Source organism: Carlito syrichta, unplaced genomic scaffold, assembly GCF_000164805.1.
Source record: "Carlito syrichta isolate Samal-C Ts95f unplaced genomic scaffold, Tarsius_syrichta-2.0.1 Scaffold314294, whole genome shotgun sequence".
NCBI lineage: Eukaryota > Metazoa > Chordata > Mammalia > Primates > Tarsiidae > Carlito > Carlito syrichta.
Window position 1 is genome coordinate 2,879 of NW_007258390.1, and position 16,275 is coordinate 19,153.

At 45.8% G+C, this 16,275-nt stretch overlaps 1 protein-coding gene and 1 pseudogene across 1 annotated transcript; one reads left to right on the forward strand and one right to left on the reverse strand.

Annotated features, from left to right (window-relative positions):
- Window positions 1–663: 663 nt before the first annotated feature.
- SLC25A43 (solute carrier family 25 member 43) lies at window positions 664–16,274 on the reverse strand (the record flags this gene model as incomplete). The annotated part of the gene is made up of 3 exons (XM_008071354.2): window positions 664–941; window positions 9,090–9,331; window positions 16,198–16,274. Coding segments are annotated over 3 exons (597 nt in total), but the record flags the coding sequence as incomplete, so codon positions are not given.
- Window positions 1,635–2,498, forward strand: LOC103273882 (annotated as a pseudogene).
- Window position 16,275: the final 1 nt, after the last annotated feature.

Consider the following 16,275-nt stretch of genomic DNA (forward strand, 5'->3'; position numbering starts at 1 on the left):
CAGAGCTCACTGCAGCCTTGAAACCATCCAATTTTATTTTATTGCTAAATTTAGAATCAGGGTCTCACTTTGTCACCCAGGGTGGAGTGCAGTGACATAATCACAGTTCACCACAGCCTCGACCTCCTGGGCTCAGGCGATCCTCCCTCCTCAGCCTCCCAAGTTGCTGGGACTACAGGCATGTGCCACCATGTTTGGCTAATTTTTTAATTTCTTTGTAGAGATGAGGTCTCGCTATGATGCCTAGGCTGGTCTCGAACTCCTGGAAGCCACCTCATTTTAAAAGCAGTTCTTTCCTCAGGGAGGGAGTCAGGGGCCACTGGACCTTTGTGAGCTGTAGTACCTCGCTTATTTTAGTCCCATCCTGTTTGTTTCACTGGGGTCAGGTGTGAGGAGGAAAGTCAGAGTGCTGTTTCTTTGCTGTGGAGGCAGCAAGGAGACGGAGCCTTAGCAGACTGCATCTTACATTCTACTCCCTGCTGGTCTTGGAGGAGGAGAACCAGGAAGACAGGAAAAAAACGGGGGAGGCACATTTGGCAGTTTCATAAAAGACGGAAAACAGAGTATGGGAATGAGGAGGCGGCTTGGGCTTGAGCCAAGAGCCCTGTGGTTAGCAGCAGAAATGCCACAGAGTGGGGGTTTGCATAGTATTTGTACAAGCAGTCACATGCTCCTTGAGAACCTGGCATCACCTGGGGTCCATGTTCTTTGCTGTTGTAACACACCCAAAAACACTTCAAGGCATTCCCTCCACCCATGACTCCTCACCTGCATCTTTCTCTTCATGGTGTCAAACGGAAAGGAGAGAGTCTGTGTCACTGCAGCAGCCAGACAGACATTGGCAAAGTTCTGGAGGAGAGAGAACTGATCTCGGGGCCCATTCCAGATTTTCTCCAGGTTCATGTAAACGAGAAGGGAGCCAGCAGAGAATGGGAGAGCACCTGGAAAACATGGCCGGGAAGAGGCTGTTGATATCTCAGGAAGATACTGGCTTGAGAACATAGATGTCCGAGAGGAACCCTGGGGAAGAGTACAGGAGGGGGCTCTGTGCTTGTTACAATAACACCAACCCAAGGAACTTGAGGAAACTTTCTCCAGCGATGATAATGTGCTATATTTTGGTTGGGGTTGTGCCATTTGTCAAAATGCATTAAATGGTTCACTAAAGATCTGTCCACTTTACCGTACATAAATTATACTTTAAAGAAGAACCTGTCGGCGACTCAGGCCTCTGAGAAGGGTGGCGTATTTCCCTGCACTCGCACGCCTGGCAGTCCGCTGTCCTGACGCTGCGGCCTGCACAGTGCCCTCGAACCCCGCGCGGCCTTTGTTACTCCCCGCGGATGCACTGACCACGAGGCTCGCGCTCCGCCTCAGGAAGCGGAGACTCAGCCAGGAGGGGCCTGGGCAGGGGCGGATGGACGTGGGAGAAGTGCCACGCAGCGGGGCTGGAGCGTCCCAGTGTGTCCCTCCGGGAGCTGATGGGAGAGGGAGGCTGAGAAGCAGCCAAGTTGCGATCCTATGGAGACTGCTTGGAGGCCTAGGGGAAAGTTCATGGGTGTTCCCCGCTGCAAGTTGTCTGGGTGCCCAATTCTGCACCAAAAGTAATAGCTCCTGAAGTCTGCAATAAAAAAATGGCCTCCAATACAATGACATTGTAAAAGATGGGAAGGAAACAGAATGGAAAGAGTAAAAAGGTTGAAGAGGTAGAGCCTGAATAATTTGTGGTGGAAAAAGTCCTGGACTGATGTGTAGTGAAAGGGGAAGTGGAATATTTTCTTAAGTGGAAGGAAGGGATTTGCAGATGCTGACAATACTTGGGAGCCTGAAGAAAATTTAGATTGTTCAGAGTTAATTCAAGCATTTCCTTTTTTTTTTTTTTTTTGAGTTGGCGTCTCACTCTGTCGCCCAGGCTGGAGTGCAGTGGCACGCTCATGGCCACCCCAGTGTCGACCTGTTGGGCTTTGGTGATCCTTCACCTTAGCCTTCCAAGGAGCTGGAATTACAGGCACACTACTGTGCCCAGCTAATTTATTTTTTATTTTATTGTAGAGACGAGGTCTCACCAAGTTGCCCTGGTTGGTCTCGAATGCACGGGCTCAGGCAATCCACTCGCCTCAGCCTCCCAAAGTGCTGGGATTACAGGCTTGAGCCACGGAGCCCAGCCTGAAATATTTCTTAATTTTCAAAAAGTTGGTAAAGAAACAGATGGTACAAAAAGAAAGTATCTGACAGTGAATCTGATGATAGCAAATCAAAGAAGAAAAGAGATGCTGCTGAGAAACCACGGGGCTTTGCCAGAGGTCTCGGATCCTGAAAGAATAATTGGTGCCACAGACAGCAGTGCAGAACGGATGTTTCTCATGAAATGGAAAGATTCAGATGAGGCAGATTTGGTGCTGGCAAAAGAAGCAAATATGAGATGTCTTCAAATTTTAATTGCTTTTTATGAGGAGAGACTAACTTGGCATTCTTCTCCAGAAGACGGAGCTCAATAATTGTTAGCTTTGCTTTTATATATATTTACTTATATATATATGAAATCTGAGTCTTGGCTTTCGATTTCCTAGTACGACAAAATAACTGCATTCTAATGAAAATCAAGTTTGATAAGTTCATTTTGAAAGTGGTATTGGGAGCGTTGTTGGGGGGAGGTTTGCACCAGTAGCACTGGCTACTTCGAACAAATAAATAAAAGTTTTCTGTAGTTGCTTCCTTTATCAGAAAATAACATTTGATACCATGGTGTATTATTTCCTCTGCATTAGGGAACAGCTTTTTTAAATGTTGGGAGATATTTCCATAGTCATTCAATCAGAACGTGTGTTCTCATATGTCCAGAGACCATTCTGGATGTTTTGTTTTGTGTGTGTGTATACATAAAATGCATATGCAGAGGGTTTTCTTTTTTGCTGTTATTTTTAAACATTAACCAAAACAAAAATCTTGGGTAAGCCCATGTTTCTGAAATGCCGTCATTCTAAGCAAGCTAACAAATAAATCACTTAAAGTTAACTTAGAAAAAAAAAAAAAAAAAGGAACCATAGGCCAGGCATGGTGGCTTATATCTGTTATCCAGCACTTTGGGAGGCCAAGATGGAAGGACTGAGTCCAGGAATTCGAGACCAGCCTGAGCAACATAGTGAGACCTCACCTTTACAGAAAATTCCAAAAATTAGCTGGGTGTGGTGGCACGTGCCTGTAGTCCTAGCTACTCAGAAGGCGGAGGTGGGAGCTAGGAGTTCAAGGCTACAATGAGCCAAGATCATGACACTACACTCCAGCCTGAGTGACAGAATGAGCCCCCCAACTCAAAAACTAGAACAAAAAGAAGAAGAAGAACCATAAACAAAGACTGAACTTTTAATGATATACCTGTTGAAGGGTTTAGCGGTGTAGTGTACTGATATTTGCAACTTACATTGAAATCATAAAAAAAAGATAGACTGATGAACGGCTGGAGGGATGCATAGACGGATAGCTAAGTGACAAAGCATAATGTTAATTGTAGCATCTAGATGGTGGATATGTGGGTATTTATATTTAACTTTTTTTTTTTTTGAATTGGAGTCTCTGTTGCCCATACTGCAGTGCAGTGGCATGCTCCTGGCCACTGCAGCCTCGACCTGCTGGGCTTCAGCAATTCTTCCGCCTCAGCCTTCCAAGTAGCTGGAACTATAGCAGTGCACTACCACGCCCAGCTAATTTTTGATTTGTTGTAGAGATGAGGTCTTGCCAAGTTGTCCAGGTGGGTCTCGAACCTGCGGGGCTCAGGCAATCCAAAGTGCTGCTCACCTCGGCCTCCCAAAGTGCTGGGATTACAAACTGAGCCACCGAGTTGGGCCTGAAACATTTCTTAATTTTCAAAAAGTTGGTAAAGAAACAGATGGTACAAAAAGAAAGTATCTGACAGTGAATCTGATGATAGCAAATCAAAGAAGAAAAGAGATGCTGCTGAGAAACCACGGGGCTTTGCCAGAGGTCTCGGATCCTGAAAGAATAATTGGTGCCACAGACAGCAGTGCAGAACGGATGTTTCTCATGAAATGGAAAGATTCAGATGAGGCAGATTTGGTGCTGGCAAAAGAGGCAAATATGAGATGTCTTCAAATTTTAATTGCTTTTTATGAGGAGAGACTAACTTGGCATTCTTCTCCAGAAGACGGAGCTCAATAATTGTTAGCTTTGCTTTTATATATATTTACTTATATATATATGAAATCTGAGTCTTGGCTTTCGATTTCCTAGTACGACAAAATAACTGCATTCTAATGAAAATCAAGTTTGATAAGTTCATTTTGAAAGTGGTATTGGGAGCGTTGTTGGGGGGAGGTTTGCATCAGTAGCACTGGCTACTTCGAACAAATAAATAAAAGTTTTCTGTAGTTGCTTCCTTTATCAGAAAATAACATTTGATACCATGGTGTATTATTTCCTCTGCATTAGGGAACAGCTTTTTTAAATGTTGGGAGAAATTTCCATAGTCATTCAATCAGAACGTGTGTTCTCATATGTCCAGAGACCATTCTGGATTTTTTGTTTTGTGTGTGTGTATACATAAAATGCATATGCAGAGGGTTTTCTTTTTGTTGTTATTTTTAAACATTAACCAAAACAAAAATCTTGGGTAAGCCCATGTTTCTGAAATGCCGTCATCCTAAGCAAGCTAACAAATAAATCACTTAAAGTTAACTTAGAAAAAAAAAAGGAACCATAGGCCAGGCGTGGTGGCTTATACCTGTTATCCAGCACTTTGGGAGGCCAAGGTGGAAAGACTGAGCCCAGGAATTTGAGACCAGCCTAAGCAACAGTGAGACCTCACCTCTACAGAAAATTCCAAAAATTAGCTGGGTGTGGTGGCACGTGCCTGTAGTCCCAGCTACTCAGAAGGCGGAGGTGGGAGCCTAGGAGTTCAAGGCTGCAGTGAGCCAAGATCATGACACTACACTCCAGCCTGAGAGACAGAGTGAGACCCCCAACTCAAAAGCAAAAACAAAAACAAGAAACAGAAAGAAGAACTGTAAACAAAGACTGAACTTTAATGATACACCTGTTGAAGGATTTAGTGGTGTAGTGTACTGATATTTGCAACTTACATTGAAATCATAAAAAAAAGATAAACTGATGAATGGCTGGAAAGATGCATAGATGGATAGCTAAGTGACGAAGCAAAATGTTAATTGTAGCATCTAGATGGTGGGTATATGGGTATTTACATTTCTTTCTTTTTTTTTTTTGAGTTGGAATATTACTCTGTCACCCAGACTGGAGTGCATTGACCACTCCTGGTCACTACAGCCTCGACCTGCTGGGCTCCCACGATCCTTCCGCCTCCCGCGATCCTTCCGCCTCAGCCTTCCAAGTAGCTGGAACTACAGGCATGCACTACCATGCCCGGCTAATTTTTGATTTATTGTAGAGATGAGGTCTCGCCAAGTTGCCCGGGTGGGTCCCGAACCCGTGGACTCAGGCAATCCACTCACCTTGGCCTCCCAAAGCGCTGGGATTACAGGCTGAGCCATTGAGCCCAGCCCTACATTTCTCTTCTTTTCTTTTTTTTTGAGTTGGAGTCTCACTCTGTTGCCCAGACTAGAGTGCAGTGGCATGCTCCTGGCCATCGCAGCCTTGACCTACTGGGCTCCGTTGATCCTTCCGCCTCAGCCTTCCAAGTAGCTAGAACTACAGGCATGCGCTACCATGCCCAGCTAATTTTTGATTTATTGTAGAGATGAGGTCTCGCCAAGTTGCTTGGATGGGTCTTGAACCTGCGGGCTCAGGCAATCCACTCACCTTGGCTTTCCAAAGTGCTGGGATTACAGGCTGAGCCACTGAGCCCGGTCATTTCTTTTTAAAGTGTTTGAACTAAAAAACAAATGTTGGGAAAAAAATCACTCCAATTAAAAAAAAAAGTTGGTGGGTGGCACTTAATGAAGTTTTGGAGGCTAGGAAGGAGTGATTGCTGGCTGAGAGAAAAATATTCTGTGAGAACTGGAAAGTGAGAAACTCTCAGTGGTGAGGGAAGTTGCTTGGCTTCACCTTTGTGAAGGACATGGTGTTACCAAGGCCCCATGAATACCATCCACAGTGTGGTTTCCTCACCTTTTTAGGAACTACGATGGTGAGGAAGTAATACCATAGGTAGTATTTTCTTAAACTTCCAGAAAGTTTGAAAGCCATCTTCAGTTTACAGAGGAACTAAATTTCTCCCTCAAAATGAGATTTAAAAGGGAAAATAGGCTGGGCATGGTGGCACATGCCTGTAATCCCAGCACTTTGGAAGGCCAAGGTAGGAAGACTGCTTGACCACAGGAGTTCGAGACCAGCCTGAGCAACATAGCGAGACCCGTCTCTATAAAAGTAAAAAAAAAAAAAATCCGGGCATGGTGGTGCATGCCAGTAGTCCTAGCTACTTGGGAGTCTGTGGCGGGAGGATCGCTTGAGCCCAGGAGTTTAAGGCAGCAGTGACCTATGATCACACCACTGTACTCCAGCCTGGGCAACAGAGTGAGACCTTGTCTCTAAAAAAAGGATAAAAAAAGAGGAGATAGCACAAGCAGCATTGGTTTTCTTTAGAAAAATGTAGTAATTTAAAAATAAACATGTATTACAAATGGCTCTCCAACCTTCCATTTACCTTCATTCAGAAAACATTTGGGGAGCTTAAACTATGTGCTGGGTTCTGTGTCAGATGCTGGGAATACAGAGGCGGAGGTTAATTCCCTGGACATGCTCACCACTGAGGGGAGCCAGGGAAGACTAATTATAGTATCCCTGATATGTGCTATAACATATAACATGCAAGATGCTTCAGATACACAAGGATCAGAGGGATTAATTTTGCCTGGGGGAATCAGAAAGGACTTGACAGAAGAGAGAACTTTTGAACTGGGTCTTGAGGAATGAGTAGGAGTTCAGCAGACTTCGAGAGAATAGAAAGGCAGAGGGAACAGCATGTAGAAAGGGAGTGGCATTTCTAGAAAACAAACTTTTTTTTTGTATGACTGGAACAGGTGGAGGTGTGGCAGGAGATGAGGTAGGACACACTGGCAGGGGCAAGGTCTGAAAGATCGGGAATACCATAAGGAATCTGGGCCATTTCCTGTAGTTTAGGAGTCATTCAAGTCTTTTAAGGAGGACAATGAAATGAAGATAGTGAAACGATCAAATTGCACGTTCAAGCTGGCTAGGTGGCTCAGCCTGTAATCCAGCGCCTTGGGAGGCTGAGGTGAGTGGATTGCCTGAGCCCGCGGGTTCGACCCACCTGCGCAACTTGGCGAGATCTCATCTCTACAATAAATCAAAAATCAGCTGGGCGTGGTGGTGCATGCCTGTAGTTCCAGCTACTTGGAAGGCTGAGGCAGAAGGATCGCTGGAGCCCAGCAGGTAGAGGAGCGGCCACTGCACTCCAGTCTGGGTGACAGAGTGAAATTCCAACTCAAAAAAAAAAAAAAATGCACGTGCAGCCATCAGCTCAACCTGGCAGCAGTGCACAGGGCAGACTGGGGCAGGAGAGACCAAGACTGGGGGCAGGTAGGAGCCTGAGTGCAAGAGGGTCTGCAGGAAAGATGATGAGGTCATGAGCTAGGTTTGAGTTAAAAGAGGTCAAATTGACAGGACTTGGTGACTGAAGTGGGAATGGAGGAGGAGGAGGAGTTGAAGTGCTTCCTCAGTTTCTTCTGGCGTGGGCCATGGGGTGAAAGGAAGGTGGTCTCATTCATTAGGGGACACAGGAGAAAGAGCTGGGTTGGAACTAACAAGGACATCAGGGATAGTCTGGAGTTTGATACAGCTAGGGAGCACTGAGGTGAAGGGGTTCAGTAGCAGGTCTTCATACTGCCACTGGGAGTTGCTATAAGTCAGTGGCTAAGAGAGGGCTTTAGAGTGGTATTGCTGGATTCCTCCACTTTTTCTTTTTTATTTGCATCAGGGTCTTACTCTGTCACCCAGGCTGGAGTGCAGTGGCATGATGCTAGCTCATGGCAGCCTTGACCTCCTGAGCTCAGGTGATCCTTCTGCCTTAGCCTCCCAAGTAGCTGGGACTACAGGTGAATACCACCACACCAACTAATTAAAAATAATTGTTTTTTGCAGAGACAAGGTCTCTCTATGTTGCCCAGGCTGGTCTTGAACTCCTAGGCTAAAGCAATCCTTCCACTTCAGCCTCCTAAAGTGCTGGGATTTCAGGCATGAGCCACTGGGCCTGGCCTGGTTCTTCCACTTTCTATGTGACCTTTGGCAAGTCACTTGGCTTCTTGAAACACCTATTTCCTCATCTGTAAAAGAAGGCCTAGACGGGAAACTGCATGCAAAGCATTTAACACAGTGCCCAGCACTCAGTAAGCACTCTCTCTAAATGCTGTTATTGTTATTACAGCTTGGCAGACATGTTCAAACCACTAGCATAGATGAGGTCACCCAGGGAGAGGATGGAGGATGAGAAGCAAGCTAACGTGGAGAGTAAAAAGAAAGCCAAGGAAGAAGCCCAAGGGAAGAGCAGTATGTGGGGGATGGCCATGTCAGATGACCCAGATGGGCCAGATAAGTCAGGTAAAAAAAGTTGCCAGAGATATAGGAAGACACTCAGCAGATGGTGGGGTCCTAGAAGCCAAGATTCCAGAAGGAGGGGTAATCAATCTTATCAAATGCTGCAACAAAGGTCAGATAAAGGCAAACGTCTAATGGATTTGGCAATTGGGCCTGTATGTGTGTAGCTCTGGCAAAGGGTACCAAGTCTGCAGGAGATACAGTTGTTATCCTAGTTGCACTCAGACACTCATGACATGTATATACACACATTGAAGACTCCTTCCACAGTCAGATGGGGGTGTTTAGGATGGCGCTTTCACCAGTTTGCTGAGCTGCCTCAACTTTCTGCCCCAACTCCTTCCCTGGAATGTGACTGGCAAAGCTTAGGAGTGGGGTATATGGCTATGGAATAGAAGGAAGCTAATTGGCTCTAGATGGATTGAATCCATACAACCTTGACCTCAGTAAAACTGATTTAACAGGTCACAAAGGTACACAGTACATTCATATATGTCAAACAACACAAACTTTTCTTGGGCGGAGTGTGGATCATTCCATCTTACCTAAAACAGTGAGGGAAATCCCTCGATAAAGGGCCAGGAACCCTTCCTGTTGATAAATAGTAGAAAAAGCATGGAGGAGCCCCCTGTAGGATGGTTCCAGCATGTTCTGCACAATCAACCGTGTTTTGATGAGGTCTGTAGGATACATCACAATGGTGGAAACCATGCCTGCGAGACTCCCAGCCATGATGGAGCTCCACTGGGAAATGTGGCCCAGGTCATCCATGAACAGCACCACAAACCTAGGAGAAAATGGGAAAAGCCCAAAGGAATCAGCTGTGGCTTGTATTAGAGTGCGCCCCACTACTTCTTGAAATATTTTACAGCATTTGAAGGTGTTTACAAAGTGAAAAGTTTCCATAGCACTCTATTAGCATTCATGAACACCATATTCAAGTGCTACTATATTTATATAATGTTAGTGATAAGGAAGAGATGCCCAACCTTCTTATTTCTACCTGCCCTAAGTCCCTCCCACTTCACTCTAAGCATTCCCCCCCTCTTATCTACATAACTGTCAACATTGCTTGCCTGTGGGTGTACTTGATAAAGAGCAAACTGGAATGCACTTTTTCAGTTCTGTTGAAACTGAAAAGAAATGAAATTTCTGGAAATTATGACTTTTGAACATCCTAGTAATTGAATTGCAAATATATATATTGGATGAATAATTATAAGAGAAGATGCTCTCCCTCACTAGTTATCAGAGAAATGACAGATAAAAACAAGAGCCAGACACCATTTCTCACCCAGCAGATCAGCAGAGATTAAAAGTCTGATAATATCAAGTGATAGTGAGGACTTGTGGAAACAGGAACTCTCACCTACTGCTAAGAGAAATATAAGTTGGGATGGCCACTTTACAGTATCCTAGTAAAACTGTAAAAACACCTACTTTTACCCCAGCAATTCCAATTCTAGGAGCACTTCCTAGAGAAACTCTTGCATGCGTATGTTTGGAGATACAGACAGCACTGTTTGTGTGAAAAACTCAACCTAGATGTCAACCAGTGAGAGAATAAATAAATTGTCTATCGTCATACAATGGATAATGTTTACAATAAATACTAAATGAATGAGCTTAGAACTATGTATCTACATGAATAAATCCTAAACGCATGAGATGGAATGAAAAAAAGCAAGCTTCAGAGTGATCTATAGTGCATGAAAACCATCTATTTCATTTAGAACCATACCTGCAAAACTGCAAATACTATTCATGGCTAGATATAGATCCATATGAAGAAAAGTATAAAAGTAGACTTCTGGGAAAGTGGATAGGGGATGGAACTGGCAATGAGAATAAAGAGGACTTCAGCTTTATGTGCAATGTTTTATTTCCTGTATTTGGCTGCTTTTTTTTGCGTTAACTGTCAAATTCTGGATGGTGAGTATGTGAGTGTTTTGCCAGACTATTCTTTGTGCTTCTCTGTAGTTTTACAATTTTATCAAAAAGCAGCTTTGGGTGGACTTTCCCAAAAGCAAAACAGAAAGCCACTCTGTTACAATCCCTCTTTTTGGAAACAAGACAACCCCAGTCATGAGGCCTACTTTGGGAGAAATCGTTATAAGGGGACTTTTACACAGCACACATCCTCTGGCCAGGAAGCAAAGGAATTTTACTCCTTTTTGCTGATGAGGACAAATTCCAAAAGGGCTTGGAAGCCAGGAAAAAATATTTTCTGCTGCAGTGGGGGGAGTAGGGAGAGAGACAGGGTCTGGAATTAAAGGTAAGTGAACAGAGCTTGGCTAAAATAAAAACATTAACCTTTTTCAAAAATGAGAGCAGCTCAAGCTGTTTTTTTTTTGAGTTGGAGTCTCACTCTTGTCACCTAGGGTGGAGGGTAGTGGCATGCTCACGGCCACCGCAGCCTCGACCTGCTGGGCTCAGGCAATCCTTCCACCTCAGCCTTCCAAGTAGCTGGAACTACAGACACATGTTACCATGCCCGGCTGGTTTTTGTGATTTATTGTAGAGATGAAATCTCACCAAGTTGCCCAGGCTGGCCTCGAACCCCTGGGCTCAGGCAATCCTCTCGCCCCCTCCTCCCAACATGCTGGGATTACAGGCTGAGCCACTGCGCCTTGCCAGCTCTCTGGCTTTCAAACCTCCAGTGAAGAGGTGTGTTTCCTGTTCCTTCAGCTGCAGGCAGGCCAGGGCCTGCTGCATGAGAAATACGAGTGGGCATCCAGGTGAAACCATTTAAGGGCTTCTAGGCCAGCTCTTCTGCTTCCAAGTAAACATTCATTGACTAAAAACATCTTCAGTTGGGCTTGGTGGCTCAGCCTGTAATCCCGAGCTTTGGGAGGCCAAGGTGAATGAATTGCCTGAGCCCACAGGTTCAAGACCCACCTCATCAACTTGGCGAGACCTCATCTCTACAATAAATAAAAAAGAATTAGCCGGGCATGGTAGTGCGCGCCTGTAGTTCCAGCTACTTGGAAGGCTGAGGCGGAAGGATCGCTGGAGCCCAGCAGGTCGAGGCTGCGGTGGCCGGGAGTGTGCCACTGCACTCCAGTCTGGGCGACAGAGTGAGACTCCAACTCAAAAAAAAAAAAAAAAATCTTCAAACCGCAGAAATCTTGACTTCATTTTGTCAGTCTGCTTTAACTGCATCAACTGAAATGGTCATTTGAGTTAACCAGCTGCTTTTAAACATGCAGGTGAATAAAGCTGGCATTCACCAGTAGACCATTTGCCTCAGTTTTGCTGCCTGCATACTTCCTCGTTCCTCCCTTCTCTCTACCCTGGTCAGACAAGTTGGAGGCGAACCTTAGGAGGGGCAAGGGAAACAGAGGAAGTGTAAATGCTTTCTGGAGGGTGGTCTGTAGCAATCTGGAACAACCTAGAAGGTAGAATTTGAAATGCCAAAAGAAACACCATTCATTCTCATTGTCACACCCTTATTCTCCATCCCACTTGGCCACTTCTAGGGTATAGTTATTTCATTACCCATGTATTGAACATCTACAGTGTGCCAGACCCTGTGCTAGCCCCCAGCAGAGAGCACAAGAGAGTTCAACAGTCCTGACAAGGAAATGACAAATAGGGGCAACTGGAGAAGAAATAGGCCCTGAGTTCACTGAATGACTTGACGAACTAGAAAGAGGAACTCTATCTTATATCAGTTTGTTTTATAGAGTCTTACTACCAAACATACAAAATTAGAAAGAACCAAAAGAAGCCCTTTTTCCTCAGACTCCTACCCTCTGATAGAGACAAGGACTACCAATTATTCCCCCTTAGAATCACAGTCGGCTGGGCTCGGTGGCTCAGCCTGTAATCCCGCGCTTTGGGAGGCCGAGGTGAGTGGACTGCCTGAGCCTGCGGGTTCGAGGCCCGCCTGGGCAACTTGGTGAGCCCTCATCTCTACAATAAAAATTAAAAAATCAGTCGGGCATGGTAGTATGTGCCTGTAATTCCGGCTATTCGGAAGGCTGAGGCGGAAGGATCGCTGGAGCCCAGCAGGTCGAGGCTGCGGTGGCCGGAGTCAGTCACTGCACTCCAGTCTGGGTGACAGAGTGAGACTCCAAAAAAAAAAAAAAAAAAAAAGAATCACAGTCAAGGCAGGCAACCCTGATAGGAATCAGGAGACCAATGATGTCATTCCAGTCCCTACATTTTAAACTCTTGTCTGATTGGCCGGGGCAGCAGTGTTCCCATTTCCGCTCTTCCTCCCACCCCGACACATACATGCACAGAAGGTTCTTCCAGTGAGACTGGGTAGTTGGTGAGTTGGAGTAACTCCTTCCTTTAAGCCTGCACAGATATTACACACTCTCTGGATATGTCATTAGAACTGCCAACACTTCAACCTAACAGGTTAGCAGTCAATGGAGCCAGACACAAGCTCACGAAGTGCTTATACAATAAGGAAATGGTGTTGATTATGAATAACTTCAGAGTTGCAGGGACCCAGACCAATGTTTATGCAGACAGACAAACAGTTGTGGAGTACAGTGAGGGGGGTGTCTTCTATTTGATGTACCTGAAAGCCATCCATTGTGCAAGGTATTATTTGTTTATTACAAGAACCTAGCTTCCAGTAGATGCTACTGAGCGAACTCTTTTGGTTATAAATCCAAGTAAGCAGATACTTCAGCTGTGAAATGGTGGACAGAGTCCTAGACTAAGGAGCCAGAAAACTTGGTTTCAAGTTCCAGTTCTGCCATTAATGTTTGTGAACAAATCATTTAACCACTCCATTCCCTGAACATTCTGGATATTTATGCTTTGTTCAAATACATGATTATAGGCTATATTATTGTCCTCAGCCGACTGTTTTGAAAATTCATGGTCAGAAAACAGTAGAAATGAATCAGTATCATGACAAACCAAGAGTGTCATATTTATGGAGGAATGATGGCAACATGATGAATCAACCACCCTGTTGTCTAACTATGCCTTGCCAGTCACCAAAATACTTCCTTTTAGTTTCCAGAAAGAAAATAATCCTGCAAAAAACTATTAGCAAACTTAGCTAATAATTTTTCTGTTCTCCTCTCCCACACATATCTTTTCTCCTCTCACTGTCACCAGTCTATTTCAGGTGCCATCAGCTGTCAAGTGGACTAGTGCAACAGGTTCCTAATTGGTCCTGCCATTAGTAATTCCCATGGAATTGCTTTAATCACAAAACTCCTCCCTCCCATAAAAGAACCTCCCACAGTTCCCTTGCATACCAAGTAGAGTCCAACTCCTTAGTCCCACCCTCCAGGATCTCATTCCAACCTGCTCTTCTGGCTATATTTCCAATCATGCCACTTGCCTTCCCACCCCTGTGCCTTTGCTGATATGACCTGCAGTATCTTTCTCCCCATCTTTGCCCAGCAGACTCTTCCTCATCTTCACAAGGCCAAACTCAACTGTTTTTTTTCCTACTCTGTGAAGTCTTTACACCTTCTCCTCATCCCTCATCAGAAGTGTGACTTTCTAGAGCACTTTATCCATGGCAATCATGGTCAGAAAAGAGTAGAAATGAATCAGTATAACGATGAACCAAGAGTATCATATTTATGTAGGAACGCTACCTTGTGTGTTATGGTTACAGATATACTAGTCTTATTCTTCTATTACTCTGTAAGCTTCTGGGGCACAGGAACCATGCCCCTTTCATCATTCCCAGCATCATGCATAAAGTGGGAACTTCATAAAGCCCAACTAAATTAATGTCAAATGAATGCAGAAAGAAAGGAGGCATGATGTGATAGAGCCTGAGGTTTGGAGTCAGAAGGCTAGGTGGTGGAGCTCAGCTCTGTCACTGAAATGGTGTCACCAGTCTGGGCCCCATTCTACATCTGTAAAATGAGCATGCTGCTTCCAACCTATGGACCTTACAGGGCAGGAGGAAGGAGTTGTAAAAATCTAATGATGTGTATATACTAGACAGTTAGCAGAAAAGCCATTACACGTCAATGGGCTTTTGACATTCTGCACCCCACCCCTCGGTACATAGTCTATCCTATCCGAAGGAAGATTTCCATACCACTTTGTGGAGCAGAGGGTGAAATGGGGGAGAAATTGAGTCATTACAATTCAGAGGAGAACTGTTTACAAACTGCAGGGCAAGGGGTGCTGGGGAGGGAAGAGAGCCTTGACAGAAAATGTTGCTTGATCCTACGCATGTCTCCTCATCCCACAAGAAGAGAAAGGACCGCTACTCCCAGGTGGAGGTGAAATGAATTCTGGCCTAAAGGCCTCAGTGATAAGGATGATTCCATTGGGCTAGTCAGCCACCAGGTGAGCCTGCTAGCTCTGGCTTCCAAGTGACAGTGTTAAGGTAACATTCTTTGTTAGCCACCAAGGCTGAGCTATGTGGTCAAGACCAGCTCTCAAGACTGTGGGCTGTTTGTGTAATTCAGAATTGGCACTGTGGCCACCAAATGACGAACACAGAGACCAACTTCAGTCTTCAGAGTTGGCCCTGTGCCCACTGAATGAAGAACACAGACACCATCCCCCCCAAATACAGAAACACCTCTTCCTGAAATGCCATCACTACCAATTTATTCTTTTAGGCTTGGTTTCCAGTTCAAATGCAAGTATCTCAACTCGGTGGAAGCTTTAAGACTGCACCTACATCTTTTTTTTTTTTTTTGAGTTGGAGTCTCACTTTGTCGCCCAGATTGGAGTGCAGTGGCCGCTCCCGGCCACCGCAGCCTTGACCTGCTGGGCTCCGGCGATCCTTCCGCCTCAGCCTTCCAAGTAGCTGGAACTACAGACACGTGCTACCACGCCCAGCTAATTTTTGATTTATTGTAGAGATGAGGTCTCGCCAAGTTGCCCGGGCGGGTCTCGAACCCACGTGCTCAGGCCATCCACTCACCTCAGCCTCCCAAAGATGCGGGATTACAGGCTGAGCCACCAAGCCCGGCTTGCACCTACATCTTTATTGTCTTTTCCAAAGGCGCAGCTGTTGATGTAAGAGAAGTTGGAAAAAGCCCAAAAGATGAGGCCAGGCGGCAGCGAGGGGCAAAGCACTAGGCTGAGGGGACTGTTGGCGGAGAGGAAGCTGCAGCTTCTGGTGGTCTCTAAAGTCAAGCTTCATTTAGGTTGGAGGTATGGGATGGGTGGGCAGAAATCGGCGGCCTTTTCATGGCAACGGATCTGACCCTGTGCCCCGATCAAGCCTTGGGAAGATGAAGAGGACTCTACTGGGCAAGACTTGCTTCTTGGGGCTTTGGTCAAACAGACACACACCTTCAAATGAGTCTCTCTCCTAAGCCAGCCAAAGTAAATTTCCAAGTTGGTGGATGGTGGGAACGGTCAGGATTTATCTCTCTGGAGATCTCTTCATTCGGTTCCCCCAAACCTCCTTTTGCTCCATTCCACCTCCTCACCCCATCCAACTCAGAAAGCCTTCCTGGACAAGAGCTGTGGGCCACAAAACTGCATCTGGCAGGGCGGGAATCCCAAGAATACGTGAAAAACTTTGGGACTGCGCTTTGGTGGGGGGGGTGGATGTGGCCTTCCGGTCCCACCGCCCCGAGGAGCTCCCACGTGATCGGGAGGGGGGCTGTCCTCACTCCAGGGCCCCGACTCCCGGCCGCGGAGCCCCCAGTCCGGCCTCCCGGCTCCCGGCCCCGCCCGCAGCGGCCCGGCTCTTACTTGCGGTAGGCGGCGAGCTGCACGGCGCTGCAGGGGCAGAGGCGCAGGCACGCCACCGCGTTCCCCTTCCACAGGGCC